The 20993-nt window shown below is 39.5% G+C and overlaps 1 protein-coding gene across 2 annotated transcripts in view; it reads left to right on the top strand.

The window, feature by feature from the left end:
• LOC122816498 (rab11 family-interacting protein 3-like) overlaps positions 1-20993 on the top strand; it is a 1372586-nt gene that overhangs the window by 1246694 nt on the left and 104899 nt on the right. For both annotated transcript variants that reach the window (XM_044089329.1, XM_044089328.1), the window contains one exon: positions 20559-20699. In XM_044089329.1, the coding sequence (XP_043945264.1) occupies positions 20559-20699 (141 nt within the window). The remainder of the gene's footprint in view (positions 1-20558; positions 20700-20993) is intronic.

Here is a 20993-nt window from a genome sequence, read left to right as displayed (position 1 = left end):
AATACATGGCGAACCAAGATTTACTATTAGCCTTCCACATCACATATAACTTGCTTTTTATTACATTATTTTTTTTTGAAATCTTGTGGGTCTTCACTGTGGTAGACTAGCAGAGGCTTAAGTTTTAAATCCTCAGTTGCATTCCCGCACAACAGAGTTAGCTGTCCTTCATTGGCTTGTGCCCTGGTAATTCCTTCTCCTTTTGAGTGATGTAGGTCCTGTTGGGCATTTTTTTCCAGAACAATCTTGTCTCATCACAATTGAACACTTGTTGAGGAATAAAACCCTCAGCCTGTACATACTTCTTAAATTCCTGATCAAATTCATCGGCAGCTTATTTGTTGGCACTGGCTCTCTCTCCATGTCTCACCACACTATGTGTGAGACTTCTCTTTTTAAAATTTTCAAACCAGTCATGACTGCTTTAAACACTTCACTGCTGTCGGCACTCATTCCAGACTTGTTTTTCAATAGATCAGCATGCAACACTTATGCTTTTTCACAAATCATGGCCTGTGAAATACTATCACCAGCTAACTGTTTTTCATTTACCCAAATCAACAACAGTTCTTCCACTTACTCTAGTGTCTGTGATCTTTGTTTGGTCACAGCTTTCACTCCTTTAGCAACATTAACTGATTTGATGGCCTCTTTATTTTTCAGGAAGTTGGAGATGGTCGTCCTTGGCATTCGGTACTGCATAGCAAGATCAGACACCACTTTTATATTTCTCTATTATATTTTTTGTTTGCTCTATTGTGGTTCTGACTAATTTTGTTTCCCGTTGGCTATCACCAGCCTTCTTAGGACCCATGATTGTACAGTACTGTACTTATTTACACAAAGAATAGCAAGCAAACACAAGAAAGTGTACAGCGAACCTGTTCCAGAAAGCATGATGAGTACCAAGATTTTTTTTGTAGTCAAAAGTGGTGAATACCAAATTCAACAAGTTTCAAGGCCAATGAGTACCAAGGTATGACTGTATTTTTCAGTATTTTCAGGAGATACATTAAAAGAAAGACTTTTTAAGGAATAAAGAAGGTGGAGGAGGAGATAGACATAAGAAAATCAAAAGTAGTGGTATGAGAGATGCAAGAGTAGTGAGTCAGAGTAACAAGCAACAGTTATCCTTTAAGTGATGGCATTTTTAGTAAAGCAGTAATATTTGTCCTCTTACAGGACACATTTTCAACTTGCTTGAACTTTAAGCTCTAACTGCAGCTATGAGAAAGAATAAATGGATTCTGCTTTAAAGTTTAGTAATGGGGCTGGACTGATAAGACAACAGTGTTCTGAGATTGACAGAATTTCTAAAAGAAGGATGACTAGTAAGAAAAGCAAATGATTTTAATTAAGTTTAAATCAAAGAGGGAACCAAGAAAGTTTGTGTTCTTTTAACAGAAAATCATTTGGCATTTCTAAAGATAATGAAATGAGAGTATTTCTTTTTTACTGAATCTTATTTCATTGAATCAAGCATCACTGAAAATAAATCACAGAAAGCACATTAAAATCATTTCATAAGAAAACTTTACATGTACCTTGGCCATTCACTTCCTTTACTGAAATACACCAGTGCCATGGATACATTGCTGTGAAGAAAAAAAAAACACACACACACAGAAAAAATAACTGTTGCCACAAAAACACAAACCATACCAGCAGCAATTCCCTGCAGACTTCTACAATTTTCTATGCACTGTGATTTCAGTGAAATGTGTTCTCAGAGATTTTTTTGGTGACTTCTGATTCAGTAAAATATGATTCAGTGAAATGAACTATAGCCGGAAGTGATACTTTCTCTTGGGGTAGAGTGTAATGACTATACAGATTTGGTTGGACATAGTTTGTAATGCTTTGCAGTTATTTTTGGATGCTGCAGACAGTTCAAAAAGAAGTGGTTCTAGTATAGACACCCATGGGACACTTGTTAACCCTTTGTTGAGATAGGTGCCCCCCCTTTATAGTTGCATCCTTTTTAATAGAGTACTGATCATGCTAATGGTTATAAAATTATTTGGAACCATCTCCCACCCCTTTGTCAATTGTTACAATTCTTTATATATCTTAATGTAAAGCTTACTGGGCACAAGTACCCCTTTTCAGGGGTGACCCAGAAGCACTGCCTGTTTAAGAGACTTGCTGAGAGTCACAAAGCAAGTAAATGAAGGTGGCAGAGATCAAACCCTGTACCATTTGCTAAAGGAAGCAATTCATTAACAGAACTTAACTGCTTGGCTTATAACTGGAGGCTGGGGACTTCATCTACTCTAATATTTTGTTTAACATGTTTGAAATGGGCTTTAGTTAGGTGTCACATGATTTTATGTAAGAATTCACCAGGCATGTTGCTTGGTTCCATGGAACTTGAGTTTTTGATTTTAATTGTGACAGTAACTATCGTGCTTCAAGAAATCCAATGTCTGCGTTTACTGCAACCTGACTTGTTTTTTTGATTGTTGAAAAGGTAGTAAAATGTTTTACACTTTCGCTGTGTCCTGAGACTAGGTGATTACTTCATTATTTATTGATAACATTTTATGTTCGTAATTTTCCCTTCAGTTTTATGATGTAATTAAAGAATACCTAATTACTGCTTTCAACCTTTGAATCCAGGCTGAGTTCATAGATCTGGGAGATTTAAGAAAAGACAGCATTTTATGGACTTTATTTAATCTAGGCTTGTTTGTATCACTGGGGTACTTTTTGAAAGCCATATAGTATCTTATTTTTCTGTTGTATGTCTTACTAATTTTATGATTCCAGCAAAGTCTGTTTTGCTGAGTTTACACGTGTGTGTGTGTGTGTGTGTGTGTGTGTGTGTGTGTGTGTGTGTGTGTGTGTGTGTGTGTGTGTGTGTGTGTGTTTCTGTCTTGCTGGTATGCATTTGTGAATGCAGGAGTTAGTAATACCAAATGGCACATTGTCAGACCTTGAGACACTGGGTCTGCCATTATTAAAGTAGGGCATTGGTACTTTCATATCTTCTTGTGACCCTGCATCTTATGTATTTTGTAGTAAACTGTTAAATTTTTGAAAACTGTATATCAGATATTAGGGCAGTTATAAGAATAAGGCAGTCCCCCATGAGATGTTCATAGCTTTTGAAATAGCAGGAAAAAAAAACTCTGAAAGTGTTACGCTGCCTTTGTTCAGGAGTCTGCAAAGTAATAACTGAAGTGCTGCACTAGTAAGGATTTGGGGCACCAGTAAGTCACGTCCCCTACGGAAAAGCACCATGATATCTAAAGGTCAGGTGCCTGCACTTCAGCATAAGTGATGTAATAATAACATTTAATATACATATTTTATAATTAACTGCCTCTGAAAAATAATAGTATGCATACACATACAGCAGCCATAGTGTTATGCAGTAATTTTAGAAGCTAGTGCACAATCTATCAGGCTTGTGTTTATGGCCCCAAATCTGCAGGTATAGAAATGTCATCTGAAGTGCACAGCCATATGTGTAGCTTAGAGGAAACAATGATAGTGACCGAGGTTCAAATAAGAGTATTTTCTTTTTTGTAGTGGTACTGGGCATTGCCTAGCTCCACACATTTCCTTCCCTTTGTAAGGGCCCAAGAGCTCTTATTTTGAGTTGCATCTCTGAAGAGAGCCTCCTGTTTTGTTGTGGTTAATGGAGCTCATGCGACTAGCAGCCAGGAACACACTGTGGAAGCATTTAGCAGCGTATGGTGTAAGCAGGGAGGGATATTAGTAGTTGTTTGATCCTAGTCCCATTTCTCTGGCTTTACACATTATTAGCATCTCCCCACCTCCCAGACATTCAAACAGCCGTACAGATTTATCTAGTAATTATCCCTCTTCCTGCTAACCCATGGGCTGCCTTAGATGGTTGCAGTCCTCCTTATAGGTGTAAGAGTCTGTACAGGTTGCAGAGAGGGAAGCCTCTCAGATGTTTGGAGCTGTCTCCCCAGAATGTTCATTACTTAAATGTGAATCCACCTCCTACATCCTAATTTGCAACAAGTTGCCCAAGTCTTGGTGTTTCTTCATTGCAGTTCCTGATGCCCAAAGATAATTTAATCTGTAAAAGCGGTACAAATGACAGATGTGCATTTAACTGTTGCATATCTGTGCTGAGATAAGTTGTTTCCATTGTGAGCCCATAATAATGCACATAAAACGTAGCACTAGGACAGCACCTAAGAAGATTTGAAGAGATGGAGAATGTTAAGGTTCTTCATACAGTGCTACTGTTTGTATGTGATATATGTATATATATATATATATATATATATATATATATATATATATATATATTTATTTTTTTTTTTGATGGGAAGCTCTTCAGTTTTAATTTTAGATCTGTATGCAGTTTAGCTTTCTTGTACTGAGCTGTTGTGTACTGTCCAGGGCATCTACCAGGAGGAGCTACAACAAGCCTATAGACCCCTGCACCATCTGGGATGAGACTGCTGATCATCAGAGACCGTCACATACTGCTTAGTAACCATTTTGGGATTAGTGCTATAATTTTGCTTCTGTTGAGAGAATGAGCAAAGGGGACAGTGATTTCCAGCTGAGCGCAGCTGAGGTGAGAGCAGCACTACTGACAGACATTTAGTAGCTGACCACCATTTTTCATCATTCTTGACAAATCTAGTTCTGTCTTTTCAGATCCATACAGATGTCAAAAGAAAGTGCAGTTCTTTCTTCAGTTATGTCAGGAATAATGTCCAATAATGAATTGAGCTCATCCTTGGTATTATAACACATTCAGATCCCAAGGATGTATGCAGTACATTAGTAGGCAAATTTTGTGCTAACTTTACCCTACCTATATGTTGTTGCAAGTTCCTGCAAGGCCTCATCCCACATAAATGGTGGCAGGAACTTTTAAGTATGTCTGTTTAGACATGCATATGGCTAGGCATTTTATGTTGATTTCTTGCTTAGTATTTTCCTGCGTTTCTTTTTTTCCTTCACTCCTTTCTCTCTGAATTCATAACGTCTGCAGAGTAAAATACCATGCTATAAATGCTGTCGTAAAAGGATACATAAAGCGTCAGATTTAGGATAAAGAAGATGGCCAGCATGTCTTCTTCCAAATGCTGAAGGAAGGAAGAAAATTGAGGAACAACATTAATGGAGTGCAGTACCCTCCCTGCAACAGGAGAACAAACTGTTCTCTGACCTGGATTCTATACTAGGTCTAAAAGGAAAAAGTACACCACATTCTGGGAGCTTAGTGCCCCCACCCTTATTCCACAACACAGGGGATCCATAGGGTGCTTGTTATATTCCTGTGGATCTGCAGGTGGAACCATTGTAATATGATGTCCATTAGGTTCCCTGTACTACCATGAGTCTCAGAACAACCTCTTCAAAAGGGCAGGCGTATCTGAAGGAATAAGCCCTAAAGGAAGCATGTTAACCAGAAATTCACTTCCATAGAAGAGGAAGGTTTTGACTCATTGTCCAGTTTAGAATGCTCTGGCCCCTAGTGGAGGTAACTACATAAAGGCCTCTTTTGCATAACTTGTTTCTCTACTCCTGAATAAGGAATCTAGTTTCATCACTGTAAAAGACATCTGCAAAACTATTTTTAGAAACCACATTATCTGGATAAGGCTTGACCCTACACCCAAGCTCGTCTCCTTGCCATAACCCTAGAAACAGCAGTCTTAAAAGTGAGTAAGCCGCTTGACATGCACACTTATAAACATGAGGCATCATCTTGGAATACATACTCAGTACAGTCACAACCTTATGCATATCCTACAAACAGCAAGCCTACAAATTAAGCAGATTTATGTTGCAATATATCATTCTGGTGTAGCAACAGATACTAAGGCATGGACTTTCTTACCCAGAGCACAAGAAAATGTGTCTTTAATGTGAAATGGCATCCACAATCATATTTGTATTGTACTTTGAACCCAGGTCTACTCTTTCTAGGTCAGAGAGAGGAATGTGAGCCACTAACCACTGTCCTCCATACATTCTGCCACCATTTCAGAGAGATAAACCTTTTAGGAATAGCATTATGATCCTTCAAGTTACATTTTCTTAATGTGTCCATGAGCTTACATTAGGAGGAAATGGGAACATTACTAGCAGACAAGAGATATGTCTGTAGAACCCCACTCAGAATAGTCTGACATCAGTTGAAGTAAAATAGAATTTGTGTGCCTTCAGGAAGAGCACCAAAATCTATTTTATTTATTTTACATTTGTTGACCGGGCTAGTCCAACTGGATACATGTCCATTTTCAGTAGAGGCCCGAGGAGTTAAGCTCCAAAGCTAGGACAATGCAATTAACAATGCAAACATGAGATAGATAAAACAAAAAAAAGCTATTTACAGTATGTATAACAAGTTATCACCATAAAATTTACAGTGCAGAATACAGGCATAATAAAGGAATGCAAATACAATCAAGGTTTTCAAGAGATAATTAGTAACATTGTTTAATAAGGAAGGAGTTGCTTTTAATGTGTTAATGGTTTTGGAAGATCAGAGTATATTAGGACAGTTAGACTAGTCAGGTTTAGAGCATGGGCATAACCAATGAGTTTTGAGGAGTACTTTCAATTTGTTTTTAAAACAGGGTAGTGAAGGAAGTGTGGAGAGTTCATTTGGAAGGAGGTTCCAGGCTTTTCCAACTATATTAGAAAAAAGGGAGTCACCAGCTTTATTGTTTGTTTTAGTTGTATGTACTAGAAGTTTCTGAGAAGACCTTAAGGATTCCAGGTTTTTATAGGGAGTGATTAGTGTGGAAAGAATAGGTGTTTTGGATGGTTTGTAAAGAGTGCTGTGGGCTATAGTTAGCTGATGAAATTTAATTAGATTTTGTAGTTCAAGCCATCCTAGCTGCTTTAAATTGAGGCAGTGATGGGTTCTAAATGGGTTGCCCGTTACAAATCTGGCAATATTATTGTAGAATATTATTGTAGGACATTTCAATTTGTTAAGATTGTTTTTTGATAGGTTAGTAAAAATAGGTGAGGCATAAAGAAGAGAAGAGATAAGATGAGTGTGTGCTATTGTGGTTCGAGCTGAAGGTAGGAGAAAGGATTTTATCCTATAGAGAGAGCCTAGCTTTTTGTTGACAGTTTTTATGACATTGTTAATATGGATATCAAAGTTCAGATTATTGTCAATGGTGACTCCTAATAGTTTGGTGGTTGGTTCAGGGGATATAATGGTTTTATTGGTAGAGTTAACTGAGAAATCTAATAGGGGGGATTTCTTAGTAGGAGAGAAAAGAAGGAGTTTAGTCTTTTTGGGATTTAGGAGAAGGCATCTATGTGTGAACCATTTCTCAACTTTGTTAAATACTTATTGAGTAAGATAGAGAAGTTCAGAGGAGGAGGGGGCTGAGCATATCAGTGTAGAGTCATCCGCATATTGTATGCATGTAGCTTGGGGGATGGAAAGGTGGAGGTCATTGATGAATATGGAAAAAAATAGAGGTCCAAGGATGGACCCTTGTGGAACTCCAAGGTTGACAGGCAAGTGAGTAGAGAGAGACTTGTGCCATAGTACAGTCTGTTGTCTTTTATCCAGGTAAGACTGGAACCATTTTATGGAGGATGTATCTAGTGACAAGGATTTCAGTATAGTGATGAGAATTTGGTGATTTACCATGTCAAAAGCTTTAGACAGGTCAATGAATAGGGCTGAAGAGAGTTTGTTAAGGTTGTGGTTATTGTTGATACAGTCTGTGAAGGAAAGAAGGGCAGTAGTAGTGCTATGTGAAGGTCTAAAACCATGTTGACAGTTGGCTAGAAGGTTATTTTGTATTAGATGGTCAAGCAATTGTTTGTGGATACATTTTTCCATGATCTTTGCTAAAGGTGAGAGGAGGGCAATGGGGCGGTAATTGGAGAGTTCAGTGGATTGTCCTCCTTTGTGGAGGGGGATAATATAGGAAATTTTACATAAACTGGGGATATAACTTTCAGTAATAGTTCTGTTGATCAGGATAGAAATGGGATAGGCAATAGCTTTGGCGGATTGTTGAAGGAATTCAGCAGGTAGTTGGTCTGCTGAGGGGGAGCATGGTTTCAGTTTCTGTAGCAGTGTTAGAATATATGATGTTGGAATGGATTGAAAACAAAAAGTAGGGGGTGCGGTTGATTCTTTAGAAGGTAGAGTGAAGTTGTTAGGTGATGGTTGACTAGCTAATGTTTGTATAGCATCAGTAAAAAAGGTGTTAAAAGAATTTGCTATATTTATTGGTGTTTTGTGTTAGTGTTTTGAGGGTTTGGAGTAGTGGATTGCCCTGGGTGTAGTAGTTGGTTGATACTAGACCAAAATTTCTGTGGCTTGTTTTGACTGGCTTGTTGGGGTTAGAGGTAGTAGTTTTTTTTGTCAGATAATAGCTTTCTTAGTTTCATTTCGTAGTTGTCTAAATGTTTGTTGGTCTGTAGGATTTTTTGTTTTCCTTCATTTTGCCCAATGTTTGTTTCTAACATTGATTTTATGTTTGGTTTCCTTGGAAAGCCAGGGAGCATGTTTGGTTTTGGTTCTAACTAGTCTGGTTGGGGCACGGTGGTTGAGGATAGCAAGGAAGTAAGAGTTAAAGTAACTAACGGCTTCATCTAAAGGTAGGTATTGTAGGGTGGACCAGTTGCATGCTTTTCCATCTGGAAAAGTTCAGGATTAAAGTACTTTTTAGACCTGATGTTTTTAATGGATGTTGGGGAGGGAAAGTTGATTTTATGTCTGATGATATAGGTAAGAGAGTGGTCACTTAAATCATCAGGAAGAGTTCCAGAGTCATAGATGTGAGGATGATGATTAATGAGGATCCAGTCTAGTAAGCTTGATTTTTTGTTAGATTTATTTATTCTGGTAGGAGAGGTAACCGTTTGGGAATACCCATAAAGGTTAATATGGTTTGAGGGGAGGTTACTGCATAAGCAGGTCCAGTCAATATTTATGTCACCTAGGATTATGGTTTCTTGAGGCAAGTTTTGGGAAAGCCAGCAAAATATATTTTCCATGGTTGCTATGTTATTACCAGGAGGTAGATATATACAGATGACATAGATGGATTTGGAATTGTTAAGAAGAAGTTTGGTGATCAGAATTTCTGCATCGGAGTCTATAGGTGGTTTGCTGTTATGAGTGGTTTATTGTAAGCTAGGTTTATATAGGATAGCAACACCTTCACCTTTCTTGGGTGTTCGGTCTAGTCTCAGAATATTATATCCAGATTATCTGGCTTCTGCTGCTTCATAAAAATAGTGAAAGTCAAAGACTCTTGCAAGAAAGTATCTCATCCCTGTGGCTCACATGTTGGGAGTTTTCGCCTTGGAGACATCCTGTGTATTCAGAATAAGCAGCAGTCCTGAGTGTGGCTTCTAAAATAATTCAGATGACTTCACAGAACTAGTGTTGCAGTTGAAAGAAGCTCTGTGGCTAGGAAATAACCTCTGAGAACGCTGCCTCAGTAATGCAGCCATTATAGTCATGCCTACAGAGCATGTGCCTACTTTATTTGAAGGATTAAAAAAATTCCTGAAGTTATGGTTTTGCAGAGGCCTTTAATGGCTGCTGGTGTGTGACTGCCTGGTGCCGTTAAGTTCATCACAGGTTTGAACTTTATAGATTTAGGTTGTACAGGTGGTTAAATACAAAAACTGAGCAGCTTAGGGAGGAGGTGATACTGATTTTTCCATGTGGTATTCTAAATTTAACTTCCTCCATATAGAACAAATGGCGTCTGATGACCCTCCGTGTGGTGTCATAGTCCAGCTTACAAAAGAAGAAAAACACATTAATGATTTTCCGGAGCAGTTATTAAGGCTGCAGTCAGAGATAGCTACAAAACTGAATAGCTCACAACACTTATTTTGCAAAGTATTAGGTGATGCTGGGAAGCAGTTTCATACTGCTGTTTATACCAGCTGAAAAGTTATGTAATGCTAACATTTAACAGTAAACTTGCACAATTGCGTAAATGCTTACTGTAACAGTAGATGTCCTTCTCTTCACTGTTCTTGCCCAGGGCAGCCAGATGCTCGGCCAGTATCCCAAAGCCTAATGATGTGCCATGTGCTGTATGTCACACTCATTCTCCCTGCACAGAACATAGGGCGTAACTACTTACAGCAGATATAAAAAGTTTACATACCCCTGTTAAAATGCCAAGATTTTGTGATATAAAAAAAAATGCAACCACAATAAATCATTTCAAAAACTTTCCCACCTTTAATGTGACCTATAACCTGTACAATTCAATTGTAAAGCAAGCAAATCTGTTAGGGGAAAAATATAAAAAACGTACAATAAGCTGGTTGCATAAATGTGCATGCCCTTAAGCTAATACTTTGTTGAAGCACCTTTTGATTGAATTACAGCAGTCAGTCTTCTTGGGTAGGAGTCTATCAGCATGGCACATCTTGACTTGGCAATATTTGCCCACACTTCCTTGCAAAAGCGCTCCAAATCTGTCAGATTGCGAGGGCATATCTTGTGCACAGCCCTCTTCAGGTCACCCCACAGATTTTCTATTGGATTTAGGTCTGGGTTCTGGCTGGGCCATTCCAGAACTTTAATTTTCTTTTGGTGAAGCCATTCTTTTGTTGGTTTGGATGTATGCTTGGGGTCTTTGTCATGTTGAGAGCTGAAATTCCTCTTCATCTTTAGCTTTCTAGCAGATGGCCTGAAGGTTTCGGGCCAAAAGTGACTGGTATTTGGAACTGTTCATAATTTCCTCCACCTTGACTAAAGCCCCAGTACCAGTGAAGAAAAGGAACCCCAAAGCATGATACTGCCACCACTATTCTTCAATATGGGGATGGTGTTCTTTTGGTGATGTAAAGTGTTGTTTTTGCGCCAAACATACCTTTTGGAATTGTGGTCAAAAAGTTCAAACTTGGTCACATCAAACCATAACATGTTTTCCCACATGCTTTTGAGAGACTTGATATATTGCTTTGCAGATTTTAGCTGGGCCTGGATGTTTTTCTGTGTAAGAAAAGGCTTCCGTCTTGCAACCCTACCCCATAGTCCAGACATCTGGAGAATACGGGAGATTGCTGTCGCATGTAGTACTATACCCGTACTTGCCAGAAATTTCTGCAGCTCCTTCAGTATTGCTGTAGGTGTCTTAGCAGCCTCTCTGACTAGTTTTCTTCTTGTCTTTTCATCAATTTTGGAGGGAAGTCCAGTTCTTTGCAACTGTTATCCCATATTTTCTCCACTTTTTGATGACTGTCTTCACTGTGTTCCATGGTATATCCAGTGCTGTGGAAATTTTTTTGTACCCTTCTCCTGACTGATACTTTTCAACAATGAGATACCTTTGATGCTTTGTAAGCTCTTTGCAAACCATAGCTTTTGCAGTAGCAGACAACTGAGTAAATGTCAGGAAAATCCTGCTAGGACAGCTGAACTTTATTTGGGGTTAATCAGAGTCTGTTTAATTCATGGCAAGTGTGTAGCCAAGAAGACTGAATGCTGTAATTAAATGAAAAGGTGCCTCAACAAAGTATTAGTTTAAGGGTGCGCACACTTATGCAGGCAGCTTATTGTACATTTTTTATTTTGTTATATTTTTTCCCTAACAGATGTTTGTTTTTCAATTGAATTATACATATTATAAGTCACTTTAAAGGTGGGAAAAGTTTTGAAATTATTTATTGTGGTCTCATTTTTTTATATCACAAAAACCTGGCATTTTAACAGGGGTGTGTACACTTTTTATATCCACTGTAATTGCCCCAGAAGAGAACAGTCACCATAGAACAAATGGGTCTGTGCACATTCAGAATGAAAAAATGCAGAAGAAAAAGGGGAACTGTCAGCCAGAAAGAAATCTGAAACAAAAACAAGAACAAACAAGAGGGGGTTCGAGGGGAGGGAGTGAATACTACAACAGTGAAGAGAGGGAAATCTACTGTTATGGTAAGAATTTACTCAACTGTACTGTGTCCTTCTATATCAGCGTTGTCATATTCTAAACAGAATGGGAGGTGGAAAGCTGAGAAGAGACCTCCACAAACCTACATAAAATGGGTCTAGCAAAACCGGCTGTGGCCCTAGAAACCATATCCAACTTAGTGTTTAATAAAGGTATGCACTGAAGACCAAAGAGTGGCTTCAAGGATGGAATTGGTGTCCAACCCCTTGAAGAAGGCACTAAGAGAGGCAGCAACCCTAGTGGACATAGCTGACAGAGATTTGCCATGAAAAGTATAACAAAAGGAAATGGCCTTGGATATCCAGGAGGAGATGGTTTGCCTAGAAACAACCAAACTCAGTGTTCTGGGATGAAAAGTAACAAAAAGCTGATCAGACTTATGAATGGCCTTATTTTTATCCAAATAGTACATGCGGTGCCTTTGCAAATCTGAGGTATGCAGGACCCTCTCACTAGCAGACTGAGGATAAGAGAAGAAGGAAGGGATTTATACTGACTGATTCAAGGACAACTCCTTTAGTACCTTGGGCATAAAAGAAGTATTAGTATGAAGGGACACCCTGTCATTGTGAAAAAACAAAAAAGGAAGAATGGACTTAAGGACCCGGAGCTCAGAAACCCTCCAACCAGAGGTAAGAGCCAGCAATAAAACAATCTTCCAGGTGCAGTGTTGTAAAGAAGCAGAATCTGCAGGCTCCAAAGGAGCCTGAGTCATTTTTTTCAAAACAAAATGAAGGTCCCTAGAAGGAGGAATAGGTTTCCTTGGAAGCCTAATCTCCAGGATGCCTTTAAGAAATTGTTTGACCTCAAAAAGAGAAGCCAAAGAAGGAGTCTAGGGCAGCCAGGCCAAAATGTATGATAAATGAGCCTTCACAAATGAATAGGCAAGGCTAGATGGGAACAACTCACACAAATAACAGAGGGACCAAAGGGAACCCCACTGAAAAAGGGTCCTGATCACAAGCATGGCACCAGACAGAAAATCTTTTCCAGTTGGACATATAAGATTTTTTGGTTGAGGGTTTCCTTGCCTCCTGTAAAACCTTGACCACATAATCAGAAAAGAGGTGCCTGAAAGGGATCAAAACCCTATCACCCACAGTGTCAGTTGAAGAGTGGACAAGTGAGGATGATGTGATACTCCTTGTTGTGTATGAGGAGATCGAACCAGTAACTTGCGGTAACTGCCCCTGGCCGGATGCACTACGAAAGGGAACCAGTGTTGGCTTGGCCAAAAAGGAGTCACTTGCAAGATTTTTGGATAGTCCACCTGACTCTTCTGGAGGATTCTTGGAAGTAGAGGAAGAGGAGGGAAAGCATAAAGGAACATCCAATTCCAAGGAAAAAAAAGGGGCATCCATCTTCTACGCCAGATGGTATGGTACTCTGCTAAAGAAGAGAGGAAGCTGCCTGTTCAAAGGGGAAGCAAAAGGATATACCTGAGGAATACCCCACTTATGGGCAATGTCCAGAAACATGGATCTTTGAAGCATCCATATGTCAGTCTGTGTTTTGGACCTGCTCAGAGTGTGTCACTAGATTGTGTTCTGAAGGAATGTATACTGCCTGAAGAGTTAACTGATAACTGAGAGCCACCTCCCAAGCCTGAAGATCCATCTTGCAGAGGAGGTAAGATTTTTTGCCTCCTTGTTTGTTTGACATACCACATCATTGTAGTGATGATGTCTGTGTATACCTTCTAGGGGCCTAGAGAGAACATTGGGTGAAAAGCTTGAAAGGCCAGAATCAGAGCTCTTATCTCTTTGATGTTGATATGGTCTGACTTCTGATTGAGGGGCCAGAGAACCTGAGCTTTCAGGTTACCAAAAGAAGCCTCTCACCCCATGTGTGAGGTATTGGTAAATGGTTCTTGAGAAGGGACTGGAAGCTGAAAGGGTAGACCTGGGTTGAGAGCAAACTTTTGAATCCATCATTCAAATCCCTTGTTTAGACAGGGAAGGAGAGGCTCACTGAAATCCAGAGGGTGACAGTGCAGGTGCCAAACTGACTTGAGGTCCTAAGGAAACTTCCTCATATGCAGTCTGGCAAGAGGGAGTACTGGAATAGAAGACTCCATGAATTCCAGGGCACAAATAAACGTCCTGGCTGGCATGGGAGTCAGAGGAAGAAGAGACTAAAAGAAGGCGGTCAATGACACACCTTTTGGAGGTGGAAGAGAGGCGTACATTGGCACTGTCTGAATCCTGCATCTCAGATGCCCATTGTGATGACCCCACTTAAACCTGGGGCAGTAATTAAAGAGCTTCAGTCCTCACCACTCTCTCCAGTAAGGGAGTGTCTCTGAAAGCAGTGATAGAAATACACAATTACCCCTAAGAGTACACCAGGAACAGGCTCCAAACCTTGGACTGGACAATATGCTTCACGCCAAGTCCCCAAATGAGTCTTCACACTAACTACTGCAGAGCACTGTGTCCCAGTTATAGGTATTTGATACATTCTTAAATATTTGATATTCACACATACACTCTTGGGAAAGACTGGCCCAGATTTATCGGCTCTGTCCTCTTTCCCAAATTACAGGGTAATAGCTGCCCCCAGTCAAGTACCGCAATACCTTTTAAAAGGGGTGGCCAATTATATTGGGTAAAATAATATTGATGTAAATGGTAGAATGTAATCTAAGCAGTAAGGCTTTTCGAAGTGGCTCTGGTGTTTTCACAATAAGCATACACACTCTCAGGTTACTAAAAGTACTTTCTAAACAGCCACAATAAAAGGAAGTAAATTGTTTAATAATAAAGAAAATGATTTGAAACATGTATACCTGAATAACTGTTTTTAATAACCCACAGAGTTTCATACACAAGAATTCTACAAATAACACTGTAGGATAGATTTCACACTGATTGTAGAAACGCTCTTAACTATAGTTCCCTAATTATCAAAAGATTAATTGTCCCTGTCTAATCTAATTAACTCAGCAAGGCAAGATGATGCTCTTATTTCTGCCAGACAAGATAAGAATTTATGCCCACTCTTCAGGCTGTTGTCTGGTCCTCAGTGAGTGGAATAACAACTCCTACTATTATTGCTGAACAGCTCTGGAAAACAAACTGAGTGATAACTACTGATCTGGAAAACGATTGACAACTACAACTACTACTGAACTACTACAACTACTACTACTACTAAATTTTAACTAACTCAGAACCTGCTTTTATAGCAGAATTTTTTAAAGTGGCAGAAAATTGTTATGAGAATTCTGCTCTCATATCAGACTTTTAAAAAGTAAACAAAACAGCTGCTGTGGAGATTCTGTTACTTTCAGCTCTGGCACACGACATCAAATCTAGGTCAGTTGACTGGCATAACCTGGATCACCTACAGAACACCGCCAGCCCAAAACACCGTCACCCATATGGCCGACGCCATATGGTCGACACTCACAATATTGACAGTGCCAGAACTGCACAAAAAAGGAAAATAAAATTTCCTTTTTTGTGCTAGCAGGGGGGTTACGCCTTCCCCACACACCCGTACCTTTAATATACCAACTCTGAGATCGCACTACAATGCAAGAATGGAAACTTTTCCATTCCGCATTATTGGGAGATAGTGGTTTCCCATTGTCGATATTGTGAGTGTCGATGATATGGGTGACAGCGTTCTGTATGGGACCCCGTAACCTAGATTCAGAATTCATTTTAAAAAAACATGTACATTTGATCAGCCAGAACACTGATTCAAACATCTTAGATAAATCATAGTAATAATCAAAAAACATTTACAAAATTATAGCTAGTCATGCTGGCATATATAACAGGGTAATTTACAATAATTTACGAGTATCTACAAAACCTCAGCCAGTCATGCTAGCACAGAAAACAATGTCTAATTCTCTCACACACACACGATCCTGAGAGGTAGTCAGGACAGACTTCTGGAAGTTGGTAGTGAACCCCAGTTTGAAGAAGAGAGATGGTGTGATGGGCAACTGGGCGAAGGCGGCTGCAGCAACAGGCCATTTTGATAAGGAAAAATCTGAATGCCTTGGAGACTGCAGAAAGCTATCACAGGAGCTAGGCATTTTATGAATGTCCTTGGACTGTAGAGAAGCCAAAGGGCAAAGCAGAGAACTTAAAATGAAAGGTAGAAACAGAGAAACATAAAAACTTCCTGAAAAGAGGGTGAATAGGAATATAAAGGTAAATATTTTTCAGATCCAAAGACAACAGAAAATCCTGGGGTAGTAAAACAGGAAACGGGGTTTGAAGAGTAAGCATCCAAAAAGAAGGGACCTTGAGAAAGGTGTTGAGCCAGGGAGAGATCCAGAATAGGTATCCAAGTGCCCTTTTAAGGAACCAGGAACATCCTGGAAAAAAAAAACTTTCCCACTTGGGAAGGGGGTGGGGCAGGTTGAATGGTTCCTTTGTCCACCAGGAACCCTAGAACCTCTGGGAAATGAGGGAGTTGCTCTAGAGAAGGTTGAGGAATTCCTGAAAAAGAAGGCAGAGACTTCCATACCATGAAATAACCCTGACAGATGATGGAAAGAACCCAAGAGTCTGAAGTGATGAGACACCAATTTGAAAAACAAAAAGGAAAGACGAGGAGACAAAGGAACCTGATCTAAGTGTGGGGGGGGTGCATTGTAAAAGAGAAGCAGGCTTATCAGATAAAGAAGGCTTCTGGGCCCCAGAGATCTGAGAAGCCTTAGCAGAGGGGGCCCGACTACCACCATTCCTGAACTTGGAGAACAAAATCAGGTCTAGAAGGATATTTTTTCTGGAACTTAGGGATAGGAGAGAAAAAGATGTTTAAGGTCTTGAAAGGCTTTGCCTTTCTATTGAATATACTTAAACAGGTCAGCGGCAGCCATCCCAAAAAGATGTTTATTATACAAAGGAGCATCCAACAACTTGGCTTTAATGTCCTCAGGCAGAGACTGGAGATGAAGCCAAAAATACTGTCTCATGACAGACCCAAAAGCCACAGCCCTGGAATAGGCATCAGCAGTATGGTAGCTACATTTAATAGAGTGGCGAGCCACTTGAGAAGCAGAACCTAAAATAGATAAGGCAGAGGATTTGCCTTCAGAATCAGGGAGGTTAGAAATTACCAGACAAGCCTGTGCAATAACAGTAAGACATCACAGCCAACTTATCAGTTTACAAGAAACTTATGTGCAATACAGACTGCTAGATATTTTCATAATATAGAGGACATAAGAATTACATTGTGTAATAAGTACAGGTGCAATAAGGAACCAATCAGCTGCTATAGTGGTGTGTAGAATAATTGTAGTAGTAATAAAACTGTCTAAGAGACAGGTAAATGTTATGTCTGATGCACATGTAATTGTATGTATGTGTACGTCTTTCTTCTAAGCATGTGTAATTGTATGAATGTATTTGTCTTCTCAATTCGAGCACGATGCATGTAATTTCATTTAGACTTCTTGTGGTGTCTAAATGACAATAAAGTTTACTGTGACTTTGACAGCCAAGGCCAGAGCACACCTGGTCATGTGGGTCTGGTAAATAATAGCCCTAAAGGCCAAAGTAGAAGCAGTGTAAACTTTCTTACCAGTCCTTTCCATTGCCCCACTATCCTTATCAGAAGGCAAGTTTGGAAGGGGGCAAGTCCTTAGAAGGTTTGTCAGTAGAGACTGACACCACAGTAGGATTAGCAGAAGGACATTTAAATAAAAATTGATAACCCTCAGGTACCTTAGAGAACATATCAGGTTTCTTAGGAGCGGGAGCCTGAAAATCAGGGGACTTGGAAGCAGCAATGAAAGTGTCTAACAAGGTAGCATAGGAGGAGCTGCTGATGGTTTAGGAGTATCTACCTGAAGCAACTCGTATCTTCTCTAAATGTCAGATCCTTGAAAAGAATCCCACATAAATTATTCCATCATCTTAGCAATTGCGTCCCCAAAGGACAATTCCTCAAAGGAGACCCAGGGCTAACAGACTCCTCCTCATCAAAACCATAAGTCAAAGGTGAAAGCATCTGTGAAGAATGGGACAAAGAGCCACTGAATCCTCATCAGAGAAATTCTGTTCCTTAAGCCATTTAGAAGGGGTAGAGGTCCAAGGAGGAGCAGGCACCGAAACCACTTGAGGAGGCGTAAGGGCCATCAAGGCAGAAGACAAGCCCTGAATAAATTCTTCCCATTCCATTTGAAGATCCTTAAGATGGATCAAAACATGCTTCATTTGTTGTCTTTTCTTGGAAGGAACATCAGCCCTAACAAATTCTAACGGTTCCGACCCTTGGCAAAATTCGATAACAGAACCCGGAACCTCCTCCCTGACCAATATCTGGGAATCTCTGTTGGACCTTCTGAGATAATTAACTGCAGTTCCCCCTCGATGTTCAAAGCAGATGCCTGCAAAGCCTTAGAGGACATGTAAAAAAGATGGATCCATGCCGGCTTCAGACTAGGTGGCAGCAGAGGAATCTGATGTAGATGCCAAACGACCTACGGAGCTATTACCTACTTCTGGAGGGATGTCCAGTGGAGGCTGGAGAGCTAAAGAATCTGGCTGAGACTTTTTGGCCTTCTTCTTACCTAATGGGTGTATGTCGGGGTTAAAAGATTCTGCCATGGTACCCTGGGCTAACTGTTTAAGCCATTGGTTTTCAAGATAAATGGCCAGGGAAGGCAAATGACTTCTGAATGTCTTAAGCACAGACACCTTACAGATACTACAAGAGGTATGGTCGAGGGAAGCACCCACACAAAGAAGACATTGTTCGTGGCAATCCTTATGTGGAATCTGCCTAGCACACTGACATTTTCCCTTCTTGAATAACATGAACACTAGTTAGCAAAATAAAATGCAAGACCAAGAAATAAAGGAAAGAAAAGCAACTCTAGCGGGGCACCTATCTGGCAGCTAGGAATTCAGTACAACAAGGATTTCAGACCAACTTGCAATAATGGTGTTCAAACTGGCAGCAGAGAAGTTCTGGGTAGTTGCGTCTGTACGTTGCTTTTATGCCGTATGTTTTGTGCAGGGAGCATGGGTATGACATACAGAGCTTACAGGATCATTAGGCTTTGGTATGCTGGCCTACTGTCGAGCTGCCCTGGGTGAGATATCCCTTCTGTTTAGAATACTGCAGCAGTGGTATAGGACATCAAATGATGCAACCAGCATAACTAGCACCAGTGGCAGACTGACACAGTTCTGCTTCCTTTACAGTTAGCACAGCCAAGTATTTGGGACATGTATATCAGACACCATTTGTCTTTCTACCACCTGGAGACTGTGAGTAAAACACAAATTTGCTATATAAAGTAAGCAAAGCTAAGAGGACTTTGAAATTTCTTATTCCTGAGCAAGTAGTAGCTGTTACAGAACCTGCTAAGCCACACTCTTTCATCCCTGGATCAAAAATTTAACAGGGATATAATACTCAATAGTGAAAATAAACCTCAGACCTCAACCGCAAAAAACAGAGAAAATGAACATGCAAGTCCAAGGAATTGCCAGGAGCCTTGCGTATATAATTCTCTTTATTTGAACAATATGCCAAACAGTTCGTTGAGCGCTTTCATCTGACTACAGAGATTTCATCAGAACAGTATTAGTTAACTAAAGCTGCCTTATATACCTTTCTACCTGCCCTAATTAGTTAATTAACCAATTAAAAATACAAGTATTAAAGAAATACAACTGAATTCTAAAAACTATGATGTAAATGCTACTCCATCCCTATATAAAAACATAGTTTTGGCTGTAACAATCTGATAACATACAAATTCTAGACAATAATCAATACGATGTGTACAAAACACTGTAAGCACAACATTAAATACATATAATACATTCCTATATAATATAAACCAAATATGTATGTCTATTAAAACATTATAAAATACAATATGTAATGCCCTTATATATAAAAAAACCACGTCATGGTTGTAGTCATAAAATCTTTTTATATATTAGGGATATAATACTCATTGCCAGAGAAGATAAACATGACAGTGGTTTTTCAGGCAAAAGTTACATCTAACTGATTGGTAATTGTAACATTGAGGCAAGAAGATCTTGAGAGGCTTCTCTTACTAGTCTGTAAGGACTCCTTTTCCCCCAGTAGAAATGGCAACCATCTCAGAGAAAGGGGGTTGTTGCTCAGGAAACTGTAATCCAGAAGGACAGGAATGAAGGAGATGATGCTTGAGGAATTTATCAGAAATTAGATAGGCAGGTGTCTCATTCCCTTTATTGGGCATTGTTTGTTTTCTTACGTTTAATATGTATGTTTCAGCATCAACTACTTATATACCATTTGTTAATTGGGTCAGATATATGCTGGCCCAAGGACCATCGGGCATGACCTGGGCCATTTGGCAACAGTAAGAAACAGTAGGCAGAGTCAAGTACAATATAAAAAGAAAACATTTGCGTTGAAAAGTACATTAATTCAACTTAATGAAGCTGGAGGCTGTGAAACTGTGTACCCATACAGAATTCAAGAACTTTAACAAGTAAATGTAGACAAAGCACTGCATTTGACTACAGTTATGTGATTAATGGCCAGATTGCACAGTGTGTCCATTTATTTGTCTATTATTACTCAGAGTTGAAGTGAGAGTTTTGCTTTGCATGCCGTTTGAAGTATATGTGTGGTCGTTCATTTTAAAACTGCTTTTTTTTTTCAATTTTGCAGGACAATCGAGCTTTGAAAGAGCAGAATGATGAGCTGAATGGGCAGATCATAAACTTGAGCATCCAGGGAGCAAAAAATCTCTTTTCTCCATCTTTCTCGGAGTCATTGGCTGCAGAAATAAGCTCCGTTTCCAGGGATGAGGTATACATGTTTTAAGTACATCTTTATAGTTAAGGTTACAGTCAGTCTTATATTAAGCTGTACAAAAAATGAAATAAATATTCTTTTGCAGATGAGCTCAAGACACAGTTTATATGTTTGTGCAAAAATGGTCCAGTAAGTCTGGAAAATTTGAAGTTGTGATCTTTTCATGACATTTAACATTTGTATATTTAAACATGACTGAAGAGAGTGCAATGCTTTTCTGTTGCAGTTTTCTGTATATGATGTGTAAGAGTGGTGAATAGGTCATCTTGTGTCAGGGCTTAGGAAAGT

Source organism: Protopterus annectens, chromosome 12.part0 (assembly GCF_019279795.1).
Source record: "Protopterus annectens isolate FY-2018-M chromosome 12.part0, PAN1.0, whole genome shotgun sequence".
NCBI lineage: Eukaryota > Metazoa > Chordata > Ceratodontiformes > Protopteridae > Protopterus > Protopterus annectens.
Note: the sequence above shows the minus strand (reverse complement) of the source record. Positions and strands in the feature narration are given on the sequence as shown.